Source organism: Ranitomeya variabilis, chromosome 3 (assembly GCF_051348905.1).
Source record: "Ranitomeya variabilis isolate aRanVar5 chromosome 3, aRanVar5.hap1, whole genome shotgun sequence".
In the NCBI taxonomy this organism is placed as follows: Eukaryota; Metazoa; Chordata; class Amphibia; order Anura; family Dendrobatidae; genus Ranitomeya; species Ranitomeya variabilis.
Window position 1 is genome coordinate 723,194,343 of NC_135234.1, and position 14,657 is coordinate 723,208,999.

General features: G+C 49.3%; 1 protein-coding gene across 1 annotated transcript in view; it reads left to right on the forward strand.

Moving 5' to 3' along the window:
• Positions 1–14,657, forward strand: part of MPHOSPH8 (M-phase phosphoprotein 8) — a 42,925-nt gene that overhangs the window by 18,080 nt on the left and 10,188 nt on the right. The window contains exons 8-11 of the mRNA XM_077298359.1: positions 1,021–1,161; positions 1,914–2,000; positions 10,785–10,936; positions 11,778–11,932. Of these exons, the coding sequence (XP_077154474.1) occupies positions 1,021–1,161; positions 1,914–2,000; positions 10,785–10,936; positions 11,778–11,932 (535 nt within the window). The remainder of the gene's footprint in view (positions 1–1,020; positions 1,162–1,913; positions 2,001–10,784; positions 10,937–11,777; positions 11,933–14,657) is intronic.

Consider the following 14,657-nt stretch of genomic DNA (forward strand, 5'->3'; position numbering starts at 1 on the left):
AGGACCTCCGCCCATGACCAGTGGCTTGCGAGCCCCTTCTTTGTAGCTGTTGGCTATCTGCCAGTCCTGCACATTTGTGCTCGCAGAGGACCTCAACTCATGACCAGTGGCTCGCTGGCCTCTTCTTTGTAGCTCTTGGCTATCTGCCAGTCCTGCACATTTGTGATCGCAGAGGACCTCAACTCATGACCAGTGGCTCGCTGGCCTCTTCTTTGTAGCTCTTGGCTATCTGCCAGTCCTGTCCACATCTTTGTACGATTCTACAAGATTCACTCTGCAGATGTCCCTTTTGGGCATTTAATGCTGAAGGCCTCTTTATATGCGGCCCCCCCAGCTGAGCTGATTTGTCTTTTTTTTTCTCTGCACTCCTATCTCCCCCAATACTGTTAAAATAAAAATTTAGTTTTTGTACTTGGCATAAAATCCATTTCTCATTGAATACATTGGGGTACACAGCTCCCACCCTATTCCTTTACTTTCCTTTACTGGATCAGTACAGGTTGCCTCTGGGCAATATTTTTCTCGAGTTCAGGTCATGTTGGTGCCTGGTTGTTTCTTGTTAGCGGCTTTTTTTCCCCAGTTTTTGGGTTGCTCTCCTCCTGCTTTCAGCACTAAACGGAGCTGCCTACTGTCCTAGAAGAGGGCATTCTACTAGGTGGATCCAGCCTGCTTCCTGGTGGCAGGGCCTATACCCTCGTTCTTCTGTGTCTCCCCCAATATATTTGACATTAAAGGGGTTTTATGGCAAGTAGAAAAATTTATTTGACCATGTGTGTATTTACGGTTTAATGTGTAATGCTGGAAATAATTTAGTCAAGTCTTGTGTACATGGTAAATCTGTGTGCACGGAGATTCCAGGGCAGCATGCGGAGTAGATACAAATCAGTATTACTTGCTTGTAGGCACAGCTTATGCCTTTGTATGCCACCACCACTTCTTTTTTTTTTTTTAAGTTTCTCTGTGTGATTTTAAGAGTGGGGGAATTGGCTAATTTATTTCCGTATTGCCTTTTCCTTGCAGGATTCAAGTGGGATGACTCTAGTCATGATGGCTGCGGCTTCAGGGCAGGACGACATTCTGAGGCTTCTGATAAAGAAGGGAGCCAAGATCAATGCCAGCCAGAGGAACGGGACAACGGCTCTAATTCATGCAACTGAAAAAGTGTGTACTGTTTGGTCATATACCGGTTTAGAATTGACACGTTAATACAGGAAATAATCACTGCTGCTCATAGGGTATGTTTCCACGTTCCGTTAAGGCAGCGCTTTGGATGCAGCAGATACCCGCTCCGTCCAAAGCGCTGCTGACTTCTGTCCGCGCGGTGATTCCTCATGTGTTCATTGAACCGTGCGGAATCACCGCCTCCTATACATAGGATGGTACTATTTATCTTGAGGAGACTGAGTGTCTCCGCAAGAGAAAAAGACATGCTGCTGTCTATAAAGACGCGCCGCATGTACAGTTACGCAGGTCTGCCACCTGCTTCTTTGAACGCATAGTGGAGATTGGATTTCATAAAATCCCATCGACTGCTGTGACATCTGGCTGCTGTGGATTGGAAGCTTTGGCTGTATGCAGCGTCCAATCTGCAGCAAATACTGACCGTGGAAACATATCCTTATATCTGCAGCATCGTTGCTGTGTGCTTCTACTGAAGATTGTTCTTACATAGGGCTGCTGTATCAGCTGAGAAAAGACCATGACTAAGAGAGAGGACAAACTGTGCAAAAAATGTGCATCCCAATTATAAAATTTTACATTTTTATTGAAAGTCTATGAAAATATGCATAAATAACACCCCAAAAAATGATTTAGTTCAATAAGCACCACCAGTCCCCAGGAAGAAGAGGGGGGAAAAAAGCCTGAAGTGGGCGTCGTGTAATAAAGAAACCCTTTTCTCTGTCTTTCCGTAGAATTACCTGACTACCGTGGCTCTGCTGTTGGAAGCCGGTGCTTTTGTGAATATGCAACAAACGACTGGGGAAACCGCTCTCATGAAGGTATCTGGAGGCTTCTCTTGTGACCCCAGTGTTCTGGTTTTTGTCTTCCTCTCCTGATGTTTGTGATCCTGCTACCTCTTGGGTCTTCAGGCCTTTGTGTTTGTAAACTTACTCTGTCGCCTCATTGGGGGACACAGGACCATGGGTGTAAAGCTGCTGTCCACTAGGAGGCGACACAATGCATAATCTGAAAAAGATGAACCGTGGCTCCTCCTCTGCAGTATACACCCCTGGACGGCGTCAGCCGTCTCCAGTTTTTGCTTAGTGTCGCATAGGAGGCACACCTAATTTTTTTTTTTTTTTTACTCCGTTTTTTTCCGACGGATTACAGATGAAGAAAAGTGGGTCTCCTGTGATACTCCCGGCATGGCTCCTTCTTCAGCCCCCTATTAAGGGGTACCCGGTTGAAGTAGAGATGGCTATTCCCCATGCCGCTCCTTCCCCAGTCCCTCGGGTGCTGGTTCGAAGTCGAGACCCCCCTCCTTCCCCGATTCCTTTTGGTTTCTGGGTTGAAGTGGAGGCGAGGATAAAGCCCCCTTAAGGTGACAACAGCACCCTCCCTATTCCCCCCTCTTGGGGCATTAGGTTGAGACGCCTCAGGTAGGGCCTGTACAGGCAGCATTCTACAGCTCCCAGCAATGGGCCAGCACACTGCGCCTGCATCCAGGGACCCCAGCCCAGCTGCGGGCTCCTGTCGGGGCCGGGGGGAGTGCACATACAGACACAGGGCTCCTTGCGCCCCTGTCTCTGCGGCAGCACCAGCTCTATACTGCCTCAGGGGGACCCCTCACAGGGCCCCCCTTCCGCTTATAGCCCCACCGCTATCCTGCCTTTAAATCCGGGGAGGTCCAGTTCAGATCCGACACCCCCTCCCCCCCCCCTCCCGGACTTCCGCGCCGGCCTGGGGCCTTTCAGGGCGTCAGGCATCTAATTTAGGCCCCGGCTTCGGCCTAGCTGTAGCCGCCGCCTCCTCTCCGCCCGCCCCCCGGTTGACAAATATGACACTCTACAGTGTCATAAAGGGGGTGGATCGAGACAGAAAGGGCGCGTTTTTACACAGCTTTGCCGCCTTTTTCTCAGCTCTCCGCCCCCTTCTCCCCCTGCCTTTTCTCCTCGGCGGCCATTTCTACTGCAGCAAGGTTAACCCTGCATCTCCTGGTCAGCAGGACCAGGCCAGCCAGTCTCCAGGGGGCACAGGACTGTGGATCTTCGGCGCTGGACCTAGGGGCATACTGGTGGGGTAAGATCACAGCTGGGTTGTTTTACTCGGCTGTGAATCCATATTACCTATAAGGCTCCCCTATAGGTTTCTCTACCCCTGTAAGGTCCTCTGCAGCCAGCCCTTCTGCACTCTGTGCACTATGCCGGGCTCAAGGTCCAAGAGAACCAGGCAGGACTGCTATTATGCATTCTGTACAGCCTGCAGGACCGCTCTCCCCAGTGGCAGCACGTACGCACTGCCAGGACTGCATCCTGACTACTGTCAGAGCCCCAAGAAGCCCCTGCCAATGCCTCGGTGTCTAATGCCACGCTGGAATGGGTCACTCAGAGGTCGCAATCTATGACGCAGTCTATAGATAACCAAACCTCCACATTGCTTCAGGCTCTGCAGAGTCATGCCTCGGCTATGGCCGCTACCCAGCAAAGGGAGAGCTTGACTCGGGAACAGAACGACCTGGCACATCCACGTCTAGGTCAGGACGCAAGCGAACACATAGGTCAAGTCCATCTGCGTCGTCCCATAGCAACGGTCATCCCCTTCTAGGGAGAGACACCGTAGTTCCAAGTCATCTAGACCGTCCCCTTCCAGGGGCAGACAATGCAGATTTCCTCAGTCCCCGACCAGAGAAGGCCTCCTCCCCAGCTCACCCAGCAGGGGACGCCTCAGTGATACACAGGATTCGGAAGGCATCTGCGACTCCGACTCAGACAGAGAAACAGAGGGGTCCCTGATCCCAATCTCCCCTAGCAATACAGTGCTAGTCGAGGACATAATCTCTTCCATCCATCGGGTGCTGGACATTCCTAATCTGCCACCAGAGGATTTCCTTTGAAGGACCTCTGAAGCCGCCTAAGGTTTTCTCTAACCACCCAGAGTTTAAAGCGATCCTTATAGAGCAGCTCACAGCCTGAGAAAAAATTCGCTAATCGCAAATATCTGGACTCCAGGTACCCTTTCCCACAGAAGGACACCAAGGAATGGACAGATCCACCCGAAGTGGACCCCCCAGTTTCTAGACTAGCAGCACAGACTCTCCTTTCACTGCCAGATAGCTCAACTCTCAGGGATGCAGCAGACCGGCAGTTAGAACGCATGGCTCGTTCAATTTTCGAGGCGGCAGGGGCCTCCCTGGCTCCCGCATTCGCTTCAGTTTGGGCTGCCAAGGCCATACTGGCTTGGGCCAAAAATTTACAAGCTGGCCTCCAAGCATCTGCTCCTGAGCTGTCGGACCAAGCGGTTCAAATAGCAGTTGTAGCAGATTACATGCGTCATGCAGCTCTGGATTCAGCAAGGGGCGTAGCGGGGATAGCATCAAACGCCATCACGATTCGGCGTATCCTCTGGCTGCGGAATGGAAAGCGGACGCAGCCTCAAAGAAGTCCCTCACGCACCTCCCGTATCTCAGTGGGTGACCTTTCGGTGAAAAGTTGGACACCATGATATCCAACGCCACCGGGGGGGGGGGAAGAGTACCTCTTTCCCTCAACTGAAACCTATACGCACTTACAAGAAGTGTAACAAAACCGATTCCGATCCTTTCGGAATTCCTCGGGCTGGTCGAGCACAAAATTGTAACCGTTCCCCACACAGGGACAACTCATGGTCGACGCAAAGGTCGGACAAGACCTGGCAGTTAAAAGCAGGCCAGTAAAAGCCCAAAAGGAGGTAAACCTCAGATTTTTTCCTCCTCATGACTCACGGACCCCGGAAGACATCCCACCCATAGGCGGCCGACTTTGCTCTTCCAGCAAGTCTGGATGCCTACTACAGAAGACAGGTGGTTCTGGGAACTAGTGTCTTCCGGATACAAGATAGAGTTCAACTTCCAACCCACCGAACCGAGTCTTCCTCTCTGTTCCCCGAAAACTGCAAGCCAAGGCTCGTGCCTTCCACCAAGCGGTTCCCTCGCTTCTTCAAGCAGGAGTCATAGTACCGGTTCCCACGGCCGAGCCCTTCCGAGGGTTCTACTCCAATCTATTCGTAGTCCCCAAGAAAGGAGGGAGCGTACGGCCCATACTGGACCTAAAACAACTCAACAAATATGTACGGGTTCGTCACTTCCGCTGGAGTCCCCTTCGGTCCATCATTGCGTCCATGGAGAAGGGAGAATATCTCGCCATCATGGAAATACAAGACGTATACCTGCATATACCGATTGCACCTGCTCGTCAGAGTTTTACCAGGTTCGCAATCGACCAGGACCACTACCAGTTCGTGGCTCTTCCGTTCGGACTCGCCACGGCTCCCAGAGTGTTTACCAAGGTCATGGCAGCCACCATGGACGTCCTGCACTCCAGAGGCATAGTAGTCGTTCCATACCTGGATGATCTACTCATCAAGGCTCCTACCTTCAAGGACTGCGAGCTCAGCGTCTCAATCACAATCGACACTCTGAGTCGCATGGGCTGGTTAGTCAACCTACAAAGGTAATCACCAACCCTGAGTCAGTCTCTGACCTTCCTGGGAATGCTATACAACACCTCCAGGGATCTAGTGCGCTTTCCCAGGGACAAGGAGTTCGCATCCTCCGCAAACCCCCTCGATCTCTCCGGCTTGCCTTGAGTCCTTGGCAGGATGGGGGCAGCAATAGAAGCGGTCCCCATTTGGCCCATTTTCACCTCAGGCCTCTCCAACTAGCCATTCTCAAGTCCTGGGACAGGAATCCCTTTCTCTCTCGACAGAGAGTTCCGGCTAACATCGTCAACCAAGAGGTCCCTGCACTGGTGGCTCAAGCCAACCTCGCTAGCAAAGGGGAAATCCTTTCTCACAGGTCAGTGGAAGGTTCCGACCACCGATGCGAGCCTGACGGGTTGGGGTGCAGTGCACCTACACCACAGGGCAAGTGGTCCCCAGTGGAAGCGACCAATGCCCATCAACATCCTGGAAATTCGTGCCATCCTCCTGGCATTGAGGGCCTTCCATCACTTACTGGCAGCCTCTCACATCAGAATACAATCGGACAATGCCACCACTGTGGCATATGTGAATCACCAAGGGGGGACAAGCAGTACCCAGGCGATGCGAGAAGTGTCACACATCCTCCACTGGGTGGAGGACACGGGCTCGGTTCTCTCGGCGGTCCACATTCCGGGTGTGGACAACTGGGAAGCAGACTTCCTCAGACGACAAAGAATAGATTCGGGAGAGTGGTCTCTCCATCCCGAAATTTTTCGTCAGATCTGCCATCGCTGGGGGACCCCAGATGTGGACCTAATGGCATCCCACTTCAATGCCAAGGTCTCCAACTTCATGGCCAGAACACACGATCTGCGGTCGCTCGGAGCAGATGCTCTGGTTCAGGACTGGACCCAGTTCCAGCCTCTGTGCATTTTTCCACCTCTCCCCCTGTTATCCAGAGTGGTGAGGAAGATCAAGCAAGATGGAGTTCCAACCATCTTAATCGCACCGATCTGGCCCAGACGTACATGGTACCCCGACGTCGTACAACTTTCAGCAGATGCCACCTGGTGCCTCCCCGACCGCCCGGATCTTCTATCACAAGGCCCGTTCTACCACCAGAACGCAGGGGCTCTCAATTTGTCGGCATGGCCCTTGAAACCTGGGTTCTAACCCTGGCAGGGCTCTCGACGGACGTCATTAGGACCATGATCAGGGCACGGAAGCCAGCCTCTGCCAAGATCTATGACCGTACCTGGAAAGTTCTCTTTTACCTGGTGCGAATCTCGCGGCCAGACCCCATTCCCTTCTTCCTTCCCCGAACTACCTGTTTTTTTTTTCTCCAATCGGGTCTGGAGGCCAGGCTGTCCCTGGGCTCGCCTAAGAGCCAGGTGTCAGCCCTCTCAGTGCTTTTTTACAAAGGCGCATTGCTACCAAGCTGCGAGTAAGGACTTTTCTTCAGGGGGTTTCCCGATTGGTTCCCCCCTACAGACGACCACTAGAAACGTGGGACCTCAACCTGGTCCTGACAGCATTGCAGGAACCACCCTTCGAACCCCTTAAGGAGGTCCCGCTCTGCCTTCTCTCCCAGAAGGTGGTTTTTTCCTGGTGGCAATCACCTCACTACGCAGGGTGTCTGAACTGACAGCACGCTCCTGCAGACTGTCCTTCCTGGTTTTTCACCAGGACAAGGTAGTTCTCTGTACGGTCCCATCCTTCCTTCCGAAGGTTGTGTCCAACTTCCACCTCAATGAGGAAATTTTTCTGCCTTCCCTTTGTCCAGTCCCAGTTCATAGAGTGGAGAAGGCTCTGCATGCGCTTGACCTTGTCAGGGCATTGCGTATATATGTGTCTAGGACTGAGTCCTTCCAGAGGTCTGATCCCTTTTCCTTCTTCCGGAAGGTGGCCGCAAGGGTCTCCCAGCTTCCAAAGCTACCCTTGCCAGGAAGATCACATCCACCATACAAGAGGCCTACCGCTTTAAGAATTCTCCTCTTCCAGCTGGTATTACGGCACACTCTACACGGGCGGTAGGGGCCTCCTGGGCCATTCGGCTCCAGGCTTCGGCACAAGTGTGTAAGGCGGCCACTTGGACTAGCCCACACTCGTTTACTAAACACTACAGGGTTCATACCCAGTCCTCAGCGGAAGCGAGCCTGGGTAGATGTGTTCTGCTGGCGGCAGTTCCCCAAGTATAGGGGCCTGTCTGCACAATATTGCTTCCCACCCAGGGACTGCTTTGGGACGTCCCATGGTCCTGTGTCCCCCAATGAGGCGACAGAGTAAAGGAGATTTTTGTGTACTCACCGTAAAATCTTTCTCTTAGCCTCTAATTGGGGGACACAGCTCCCACCCTGTTGCCCTTTTCGGGCCGTTGTTACTGTTGAGTTCTCATATTGTTCTTTGAGCTCGTACATAGTGGCCTTCTTATAGGCATGTCTGTCATTCATGTTACGTTCCTCCTACTGCTTTTGCACAAAACTGGAGAAGGCTGATGCCGTCCAGGGGTGTATACTGCAGAGGAGGAGCCACGGTTAATCTTTTTCAGATTATGCATAGTGTCGCCTCCTAGTGGACAGCAGCTTTTCCACCCATGGTCCTGTTTTCCCCAATTAGAGGCTAAGAGAAAGAGATTTTACGGTGAGTACACAAAAATCTCCTTTTTCATGACGAAGAGAGTGTAACTCTTGGAAAATCTTAGCCCGTCTATTCCTAACATAAGTTTTCTTGTTTTTCCCACGGCTTGAGCCAGGAATTATTTATTTTTAATGTTCCCTTTACTGTCATTCACTTTTTCCAGTCTGTAGATCTCTGATGTATTTTCATCAGATGATATTTGTTGTTATTTTTGTCACTTACCTGTCCATTCTCCTGAACTATTATACAGGTCCTTCTCAAAAAATTAGCATATAGTGTTAAATTTCATTATTTACCATAATGTAATGATTACAATTAAACTTTCATATATTATAGATTCATTATCCACCAACTGAAATTTGTCAGGTCTTTTATTGTTTTAATACTGATGATTTTGGCCTGCAACTCCTGATAACCCAAAAAACCTGTCTCAATAAATTAGCATATTTCACCCGACCAATCAAATAAAAGTGTTTTTTAATAACAAACAAAAAACCATCAAATAATAATGTTCAGTTATGCACTCAATACTTGGTCGGGAATCCTTTGGCAGAAATGACTGCTTCAATGCGGCGTGGCATGGAGGCAATCAGCCTGTGACACTGCTGAGATGTTATGGAGGCCCAGGATGCTTCAATAGTGGCCTTAAGCTCATCCAGAGTGTTGGGTCTTGCGTCTCTCAACTTTCTCTTCACAATATCCCACAGATTCTCTATGGGGTTCAGGTCAGGAGAGTTGGCAGGCCAATTGAGCACAGTAATACCATGGTCAGTAAACCATTTACCAGTGGTTTTGGCACTGTGAGCAGGTGCCAGGTCGTGCTGAAAAATGAAATCTTCATCTCCATAAAGCATTTCAGCCGATGGAAGCATGAAGTGCTCCAAAATCTCCTGATAGCTAGCTGCATTGACCCTGCCCTTGATGAAACACAGTGGACCAACACCAGCAGCTGACATGGCACCCCACACCATCACTGACTGTGGGTACTTGACACTGGACTTCAGGCATTTTGGCATTTCCTTCTCCCCAGTCTTCCTCCAGACTCTGGCACCTTGATTTCCGAATGACATGCAAAATTTGCTTTCATCAGAAAAAAGTACTTGGGACCACTTAGCAACAGTCCAGTGCTGCTTCTCTGTAGCCCAAAAAGTGGCTTTACCTGGGGAATGCGGCACCTGTAGCCCATTTCCTGCACACGCCTGTGCACGGTGGCTCTGGATGTTTCCACACCAGACTCAGTCCACTGCTTCCTCAGGTTCCCCAAGGTCTGGAATCGGTCCTTCTCCACAATCTTCCTCAGGTTCCGGTCACCTCTTCTCGTTGTACAGCGTTTTCTGCCACATTGTTTCCTCCCAACAGACTTACCATTGAGGTGCCTTGATACAGCACTCTGGGAACAGCCTATTTGTTGAGAAATTTCTTTCTGGGTCTTACCCTCTTGCTTGAGGGTGTCAATGATGGCCTTCTTGATATCTGTCAGGTCGCTAGTCTTACCCATGATGGGGGTTTTGAGTAATGAACCAGGCAGGGAGTTTTTAAAAGCCTCAGGTATCTTTTGCATGTGTTTAGAGTTAATTAGTTGATTCAGAAGATTAGGGTAATAGGTCGTTTAGAGAACCTTTTCTTGATATGCTAATTTATTGAGACAGGTTTTTTGGGTTATCAGGAGTTGTATGCCAAAATCATCAGTATTAAAACAATAAAAGACCTGACAAATTTCAGTTGGTGGATAATGAATCTATAATATATGAAAGTTTAATTGTAATCATTACATTATGGTAAATAATGAAATTTAACACTATATGCTAATTTTTTGGGAAGGACCTGTAGTAGTACGTACTTGTGTTTCCTAATGAGGAAGGAACAATTCTGGAACATCTTTTCTTAGAATTGTGCATTATGCTATTGTTTTTTTCTACCTCCTGCAAATGTCTGAAATACATTTATAATTTCACCACTTCTTAATTGTGGGTTAAAGGGATTGTTTCTTACATTAAACGTTAATCTGTGACTGTAGGCCATAACAAAATAAACTGTGCTGTAATCTCCTTCCCCGGGTCCACTGGTGACTCTCGCCGCTGCTCCCAGTGCCTGGCTTTGGCTGCGGTGCCAATCTGTGAGCGCAGGGTTCCATCTACATAGGAACACCATGCTCGGGGCCACAGAGCTCACCGATTTGACATCATCACCAAAGCCAGACACCTGGAGCAGCGGTGAGACCCACCGGTGGACCCGGACAAGGCGAGTACAGCGTGGCTTGATTGTTAATAGCCTGCAGCCACGGATTAATTGTTATTGAACCGCCCCTTTAATTATTTGATGCTCCATTTCAACAGCGCAATGCAGAGTTCTAAATACAGATGCTCCATGATTGTTACGTGTCAAGGTAATGGTTTCTGGTCTTCTACCTGTGAACATTGTATAAGCGCCTGGTGTAGCGCTGTAGCCATAAAGAGTATACACGAGACCCTGTGTCCTAGTACTGAATATCCAATTATAACACAATAGAATTATTTTTTTCTCTTCAGGCCTGTAAAAAAGGAAATGTTGATACCGTGCGACTCCTGATTGAGCATGGCGCTGATTGCAATGTACTGACAAAGCACCAGAACAATGCATTACAGTTCGCGAAACAAAGTGACAATATGGTCTTTGAGTTACTAAATGGCCATTTGCAAAAGTAAGTATTACATTCTGTTGTTCACATGATTCTGCCGAGATTTAGGCTGACAATACAAGGTAAGGTGTTGGCCGATCACTGTTATAGCTTTAAAGGGAATCTGTCAGGATCATCCCTCCTAAGCCGTCTATATGGGCATGCAGGTCATGGGAAGCTGAATAAAGTCATATATGCGATCTGATGTCTTATTCCAGAGAAATCCATGTTTTTCCTGTTGTATGTACCTGAGCTATTAAGGTCTATGGGCCGGACATAGATCTCCCTTAGAATCTGCCTCCAGAGATTATCCTAAATTACAGAGTAAGACATCATTCACAAAATTAAACTAGAGCAGTCCGTACCCTGCTCGCAGGGTTTATGAGGAAGTGGGGGAGACGCAAGGTAAAAAAGTGCTCATCATGTATGATTCTGCCATCATTATAATAAAGAAGTGTATTCCTACAGCTCATGTGTTTTTTCAATAAAGTTTTATATTTTATGGACATTATTTCAAGGTACGATGTCACACAATAATCCATGAATCTTTTAAACTAAGCCATGTTCCTCTCAGTGAGGCCACACTCCTTTATCGGATGAGGCACAGAAAGTGTCTAAAACACACAATAAATCGGGACAGTCTGGTTTTTGGCGCATTTCGCTTGATAAATCTCCCTCATGTGTAAATTTTCTCCCTGTATGGTCATATTTTTACTACATCTGGGTATATGATAGAATTTGCCACAATTATGTCTTATCTTGTACAGTTCATTTCAATGAACAGATTTAGTTGACATTTTATGCCGATAAATATTGTGACTGATTAACATAAAATTTAGGTCTTAACGTCAAAACCTCTTTCCAGGCTCTCCAGAGTGGTAGAAGATGCGATAAAGGATTATTTTGAGGCCCGTCTTGTGTTACTCGAGCCCATTTTTCCAATTGCTTGTCACAGACTTTGTGAGGGACCAGATTTTTCTTTAGATTTCAATTACAAGTCTCCGTTTAACATACCAGAAGGTAACGTTCATTATCCTTTCCTATATGTATTCTCACACTATTGTAATAATGTAGAATTGCTTTAAAGAGGTTTTCTGGGCTGAAGAATAAAATTTGCAGTCACTCTGTAAACTGATGAATGGTGACCTTGTGCAATGCGCCCACAGTCAGGATTCCACTGTACTCACAGTGCAAGTGGATGATCATAGCGTGTACGCAATTTACATAGTTGCGGTCACATACCGACTATGTTCTCAGCAATTCTCACAATAGAGCATTGACGCCCATCATCCACCATTACTATCCTTAGTATTACCTTTATTATATTACTGCACAATGGAGTCAGTTTGTGATTTGCCATGAGATGTCAGTGGTTTAATTTTGGCAAATGTATCCACTATTTCTCCTACACCTCATTGGGGGACACAGGACCATGGGTGTTATGCTGCTGCCACTAGGAGGACACTAAGTAATACAGAAAGAATAGCTCCTCCCCTGCAGTATACACCCTCCTGCTGGCTCTCAGTGAACCAGTTCTTGCTTAGTGTCTGTAGGAGGCACTTGGGTCTGCTTTCAGACCCCACCGTTTTTATTTTAGCTTTTTACTTTTCTATTTTTCTTAACGGAGCGAATGGGGGCGACGGATCCTTTCTAGGTTCCGATCTCCCCCGAACCATCAACAGGCAAGTACTTGGAGTGTCCCTCCCGTGTCCTTTCCTGCAACTTTGGATGCCAGCCCTGAGCTCATATTACGGGTGACGGTTCCTTCGCGTTCTGATCTCCCCCTCTATAGCAGGGGACCACATGGAGTAGCCCTCCATCTACCTCTCCTGGAGCCAGGTGCATAGCCGGACATGATATATATGGCGTCCGTGCAGCCCCCCTCTGCATCACCACTGATATAGCGGATGACGCATGGCGGCAGAAGCTCTCCACGCCCTCCCGGACTATGGCGACGGTGGATTGAGCACCGGCCCGCCGCATCTACCGTGAGTACACTACGGGGGCCGAGGCGCTAGGGGGGTCCTGGTCCCACGAGGTATGGGAGGTCCGCACCTTAAGCCTGTGTCCGTGGGTGGTCCGTAGTGCGGCAACCCCAAGAAGGAGTGCAGCTAATGGCGCTAATTGTGGTCGCGGCGCTGCAGGCCGCAACCGCAGAAGAAAAAAAAAAATTCCCTCAATACAGGCTGGCGTTTTTGGCCACGCCCACCGACAGCCCCGCCCACTTTTCCTGACTCTTCTCGTTCCCTGTGATGATCTCCCACTTCCTGGTCTCAGTAGCCATCTTGGGACACCCACAGCCCTGATGCTGCAGCACTGCTCCAGCGTTTCCTATCACAGCCCTCAGGACTAGCGTTTTTCTGTGCCTACACTGCGGACCTGCCCTGGGGACTCAAGACACAGGACCTGGGTAAGCTGCAGACACATGGCTTAACCCTTCCCCTGCTAGTAAGCGCTTTCCTCCAGGCTTTACTATGTCTCAACCAAAGCCTCACAAAAAGTCTGGGAAACCCACACTGTATTTTTCGCTGCATGTACCTCTTGTAAGGTATCATTACCCCGGGGTCACAATACTGCATTGTGCACAGCTTGTGAACCGGTGACTGCTCAGGAACCACCTGTTGCTGATACTGAACCCAGTGAGCCTAGTCCCGCTGAGTGGGCTACCTCCCTTTCCCGGTCTATGGCATCCCTGGCAAAAGCGTTAGACTCGTTCCGAGACCCTTGCTCTAACCAGGGCACTAATACGGACGACTCTTCCGATGGTCAGAACCCCTCGTACTCCAGGGGTCGTACCTTGCCAAGGAGTTCTCACTCTTCCAGGAAAAGGACTCATGCCATATCCCCAGACCATCAACGGTTTTCGGGTTCTGAGAGCTCCATTTCTCGCTCCCCTTCCATTGGGGCTAGTAGAGAACCTGTTTCAGAGGACGATTCTGATACGTCCCTAGATCAGGAATTTCATCACGATCAGGAGACTCTCGACTCTCTAATTGAGTCAGTGAATAAGGCTTTGAGACTTGAAGAGGAACCCTTATCTAAAACGGATCATGCCGTGTCCTTTAAGAGGACCAAACGAGCTCACAGGTGTTCGCCACTCATCCCGAGTTTAAGCAAATTGTTGAATCTCACAGGATCCGTCCAGATAAACGATTCACAGGGCAGAAGCCCATGGAGTCCAAATATCCCTTTGCCCAGGATCTAAGAAAAGATTGGTCACAGTCTCCCCCAGTAGATCCTCCAGTATCGCGCCAGGCTACGAAATCTGTTTTATCCTCCTCGGAGGGCGCCTCTATTAAAAATCCAACCGATCGTCAGATCAACAATATGGCGCGTTCAGCCTTTGAAGCCTCAGCGGCCGCACTCTTTCCATCTTTTGCCGCTACGTGGGTGGCTAAGGCTATGACCCACTGGGCTGAGGTCTTGTCTTCAGCAGTACTGGATACCAATCTTCCCCCCGAGATAGCAGACCTCGCTACTCAGATAGCCAGAGCTGGAGATTTTGTAGTGACCGCGTCCCTGGATGCCGCTGACTGCGCTTCCCAAGCTGCAGCAAATGCCATCACCATCCGGAGGTCCTTATGGCTCAGGGACTGGCGTGCGGATTCTACTTCCAAAAAGTCATTGACTTCTCTCCCATATCAGAGCGGTCGCCTTTTTGGCGAAAAGCTCGACCAGTTAATTTCTGACGCCACTGGAGGGAAGAGTAAATTTCTTCCACAACAGACACCCTCTCGGCCCTTTC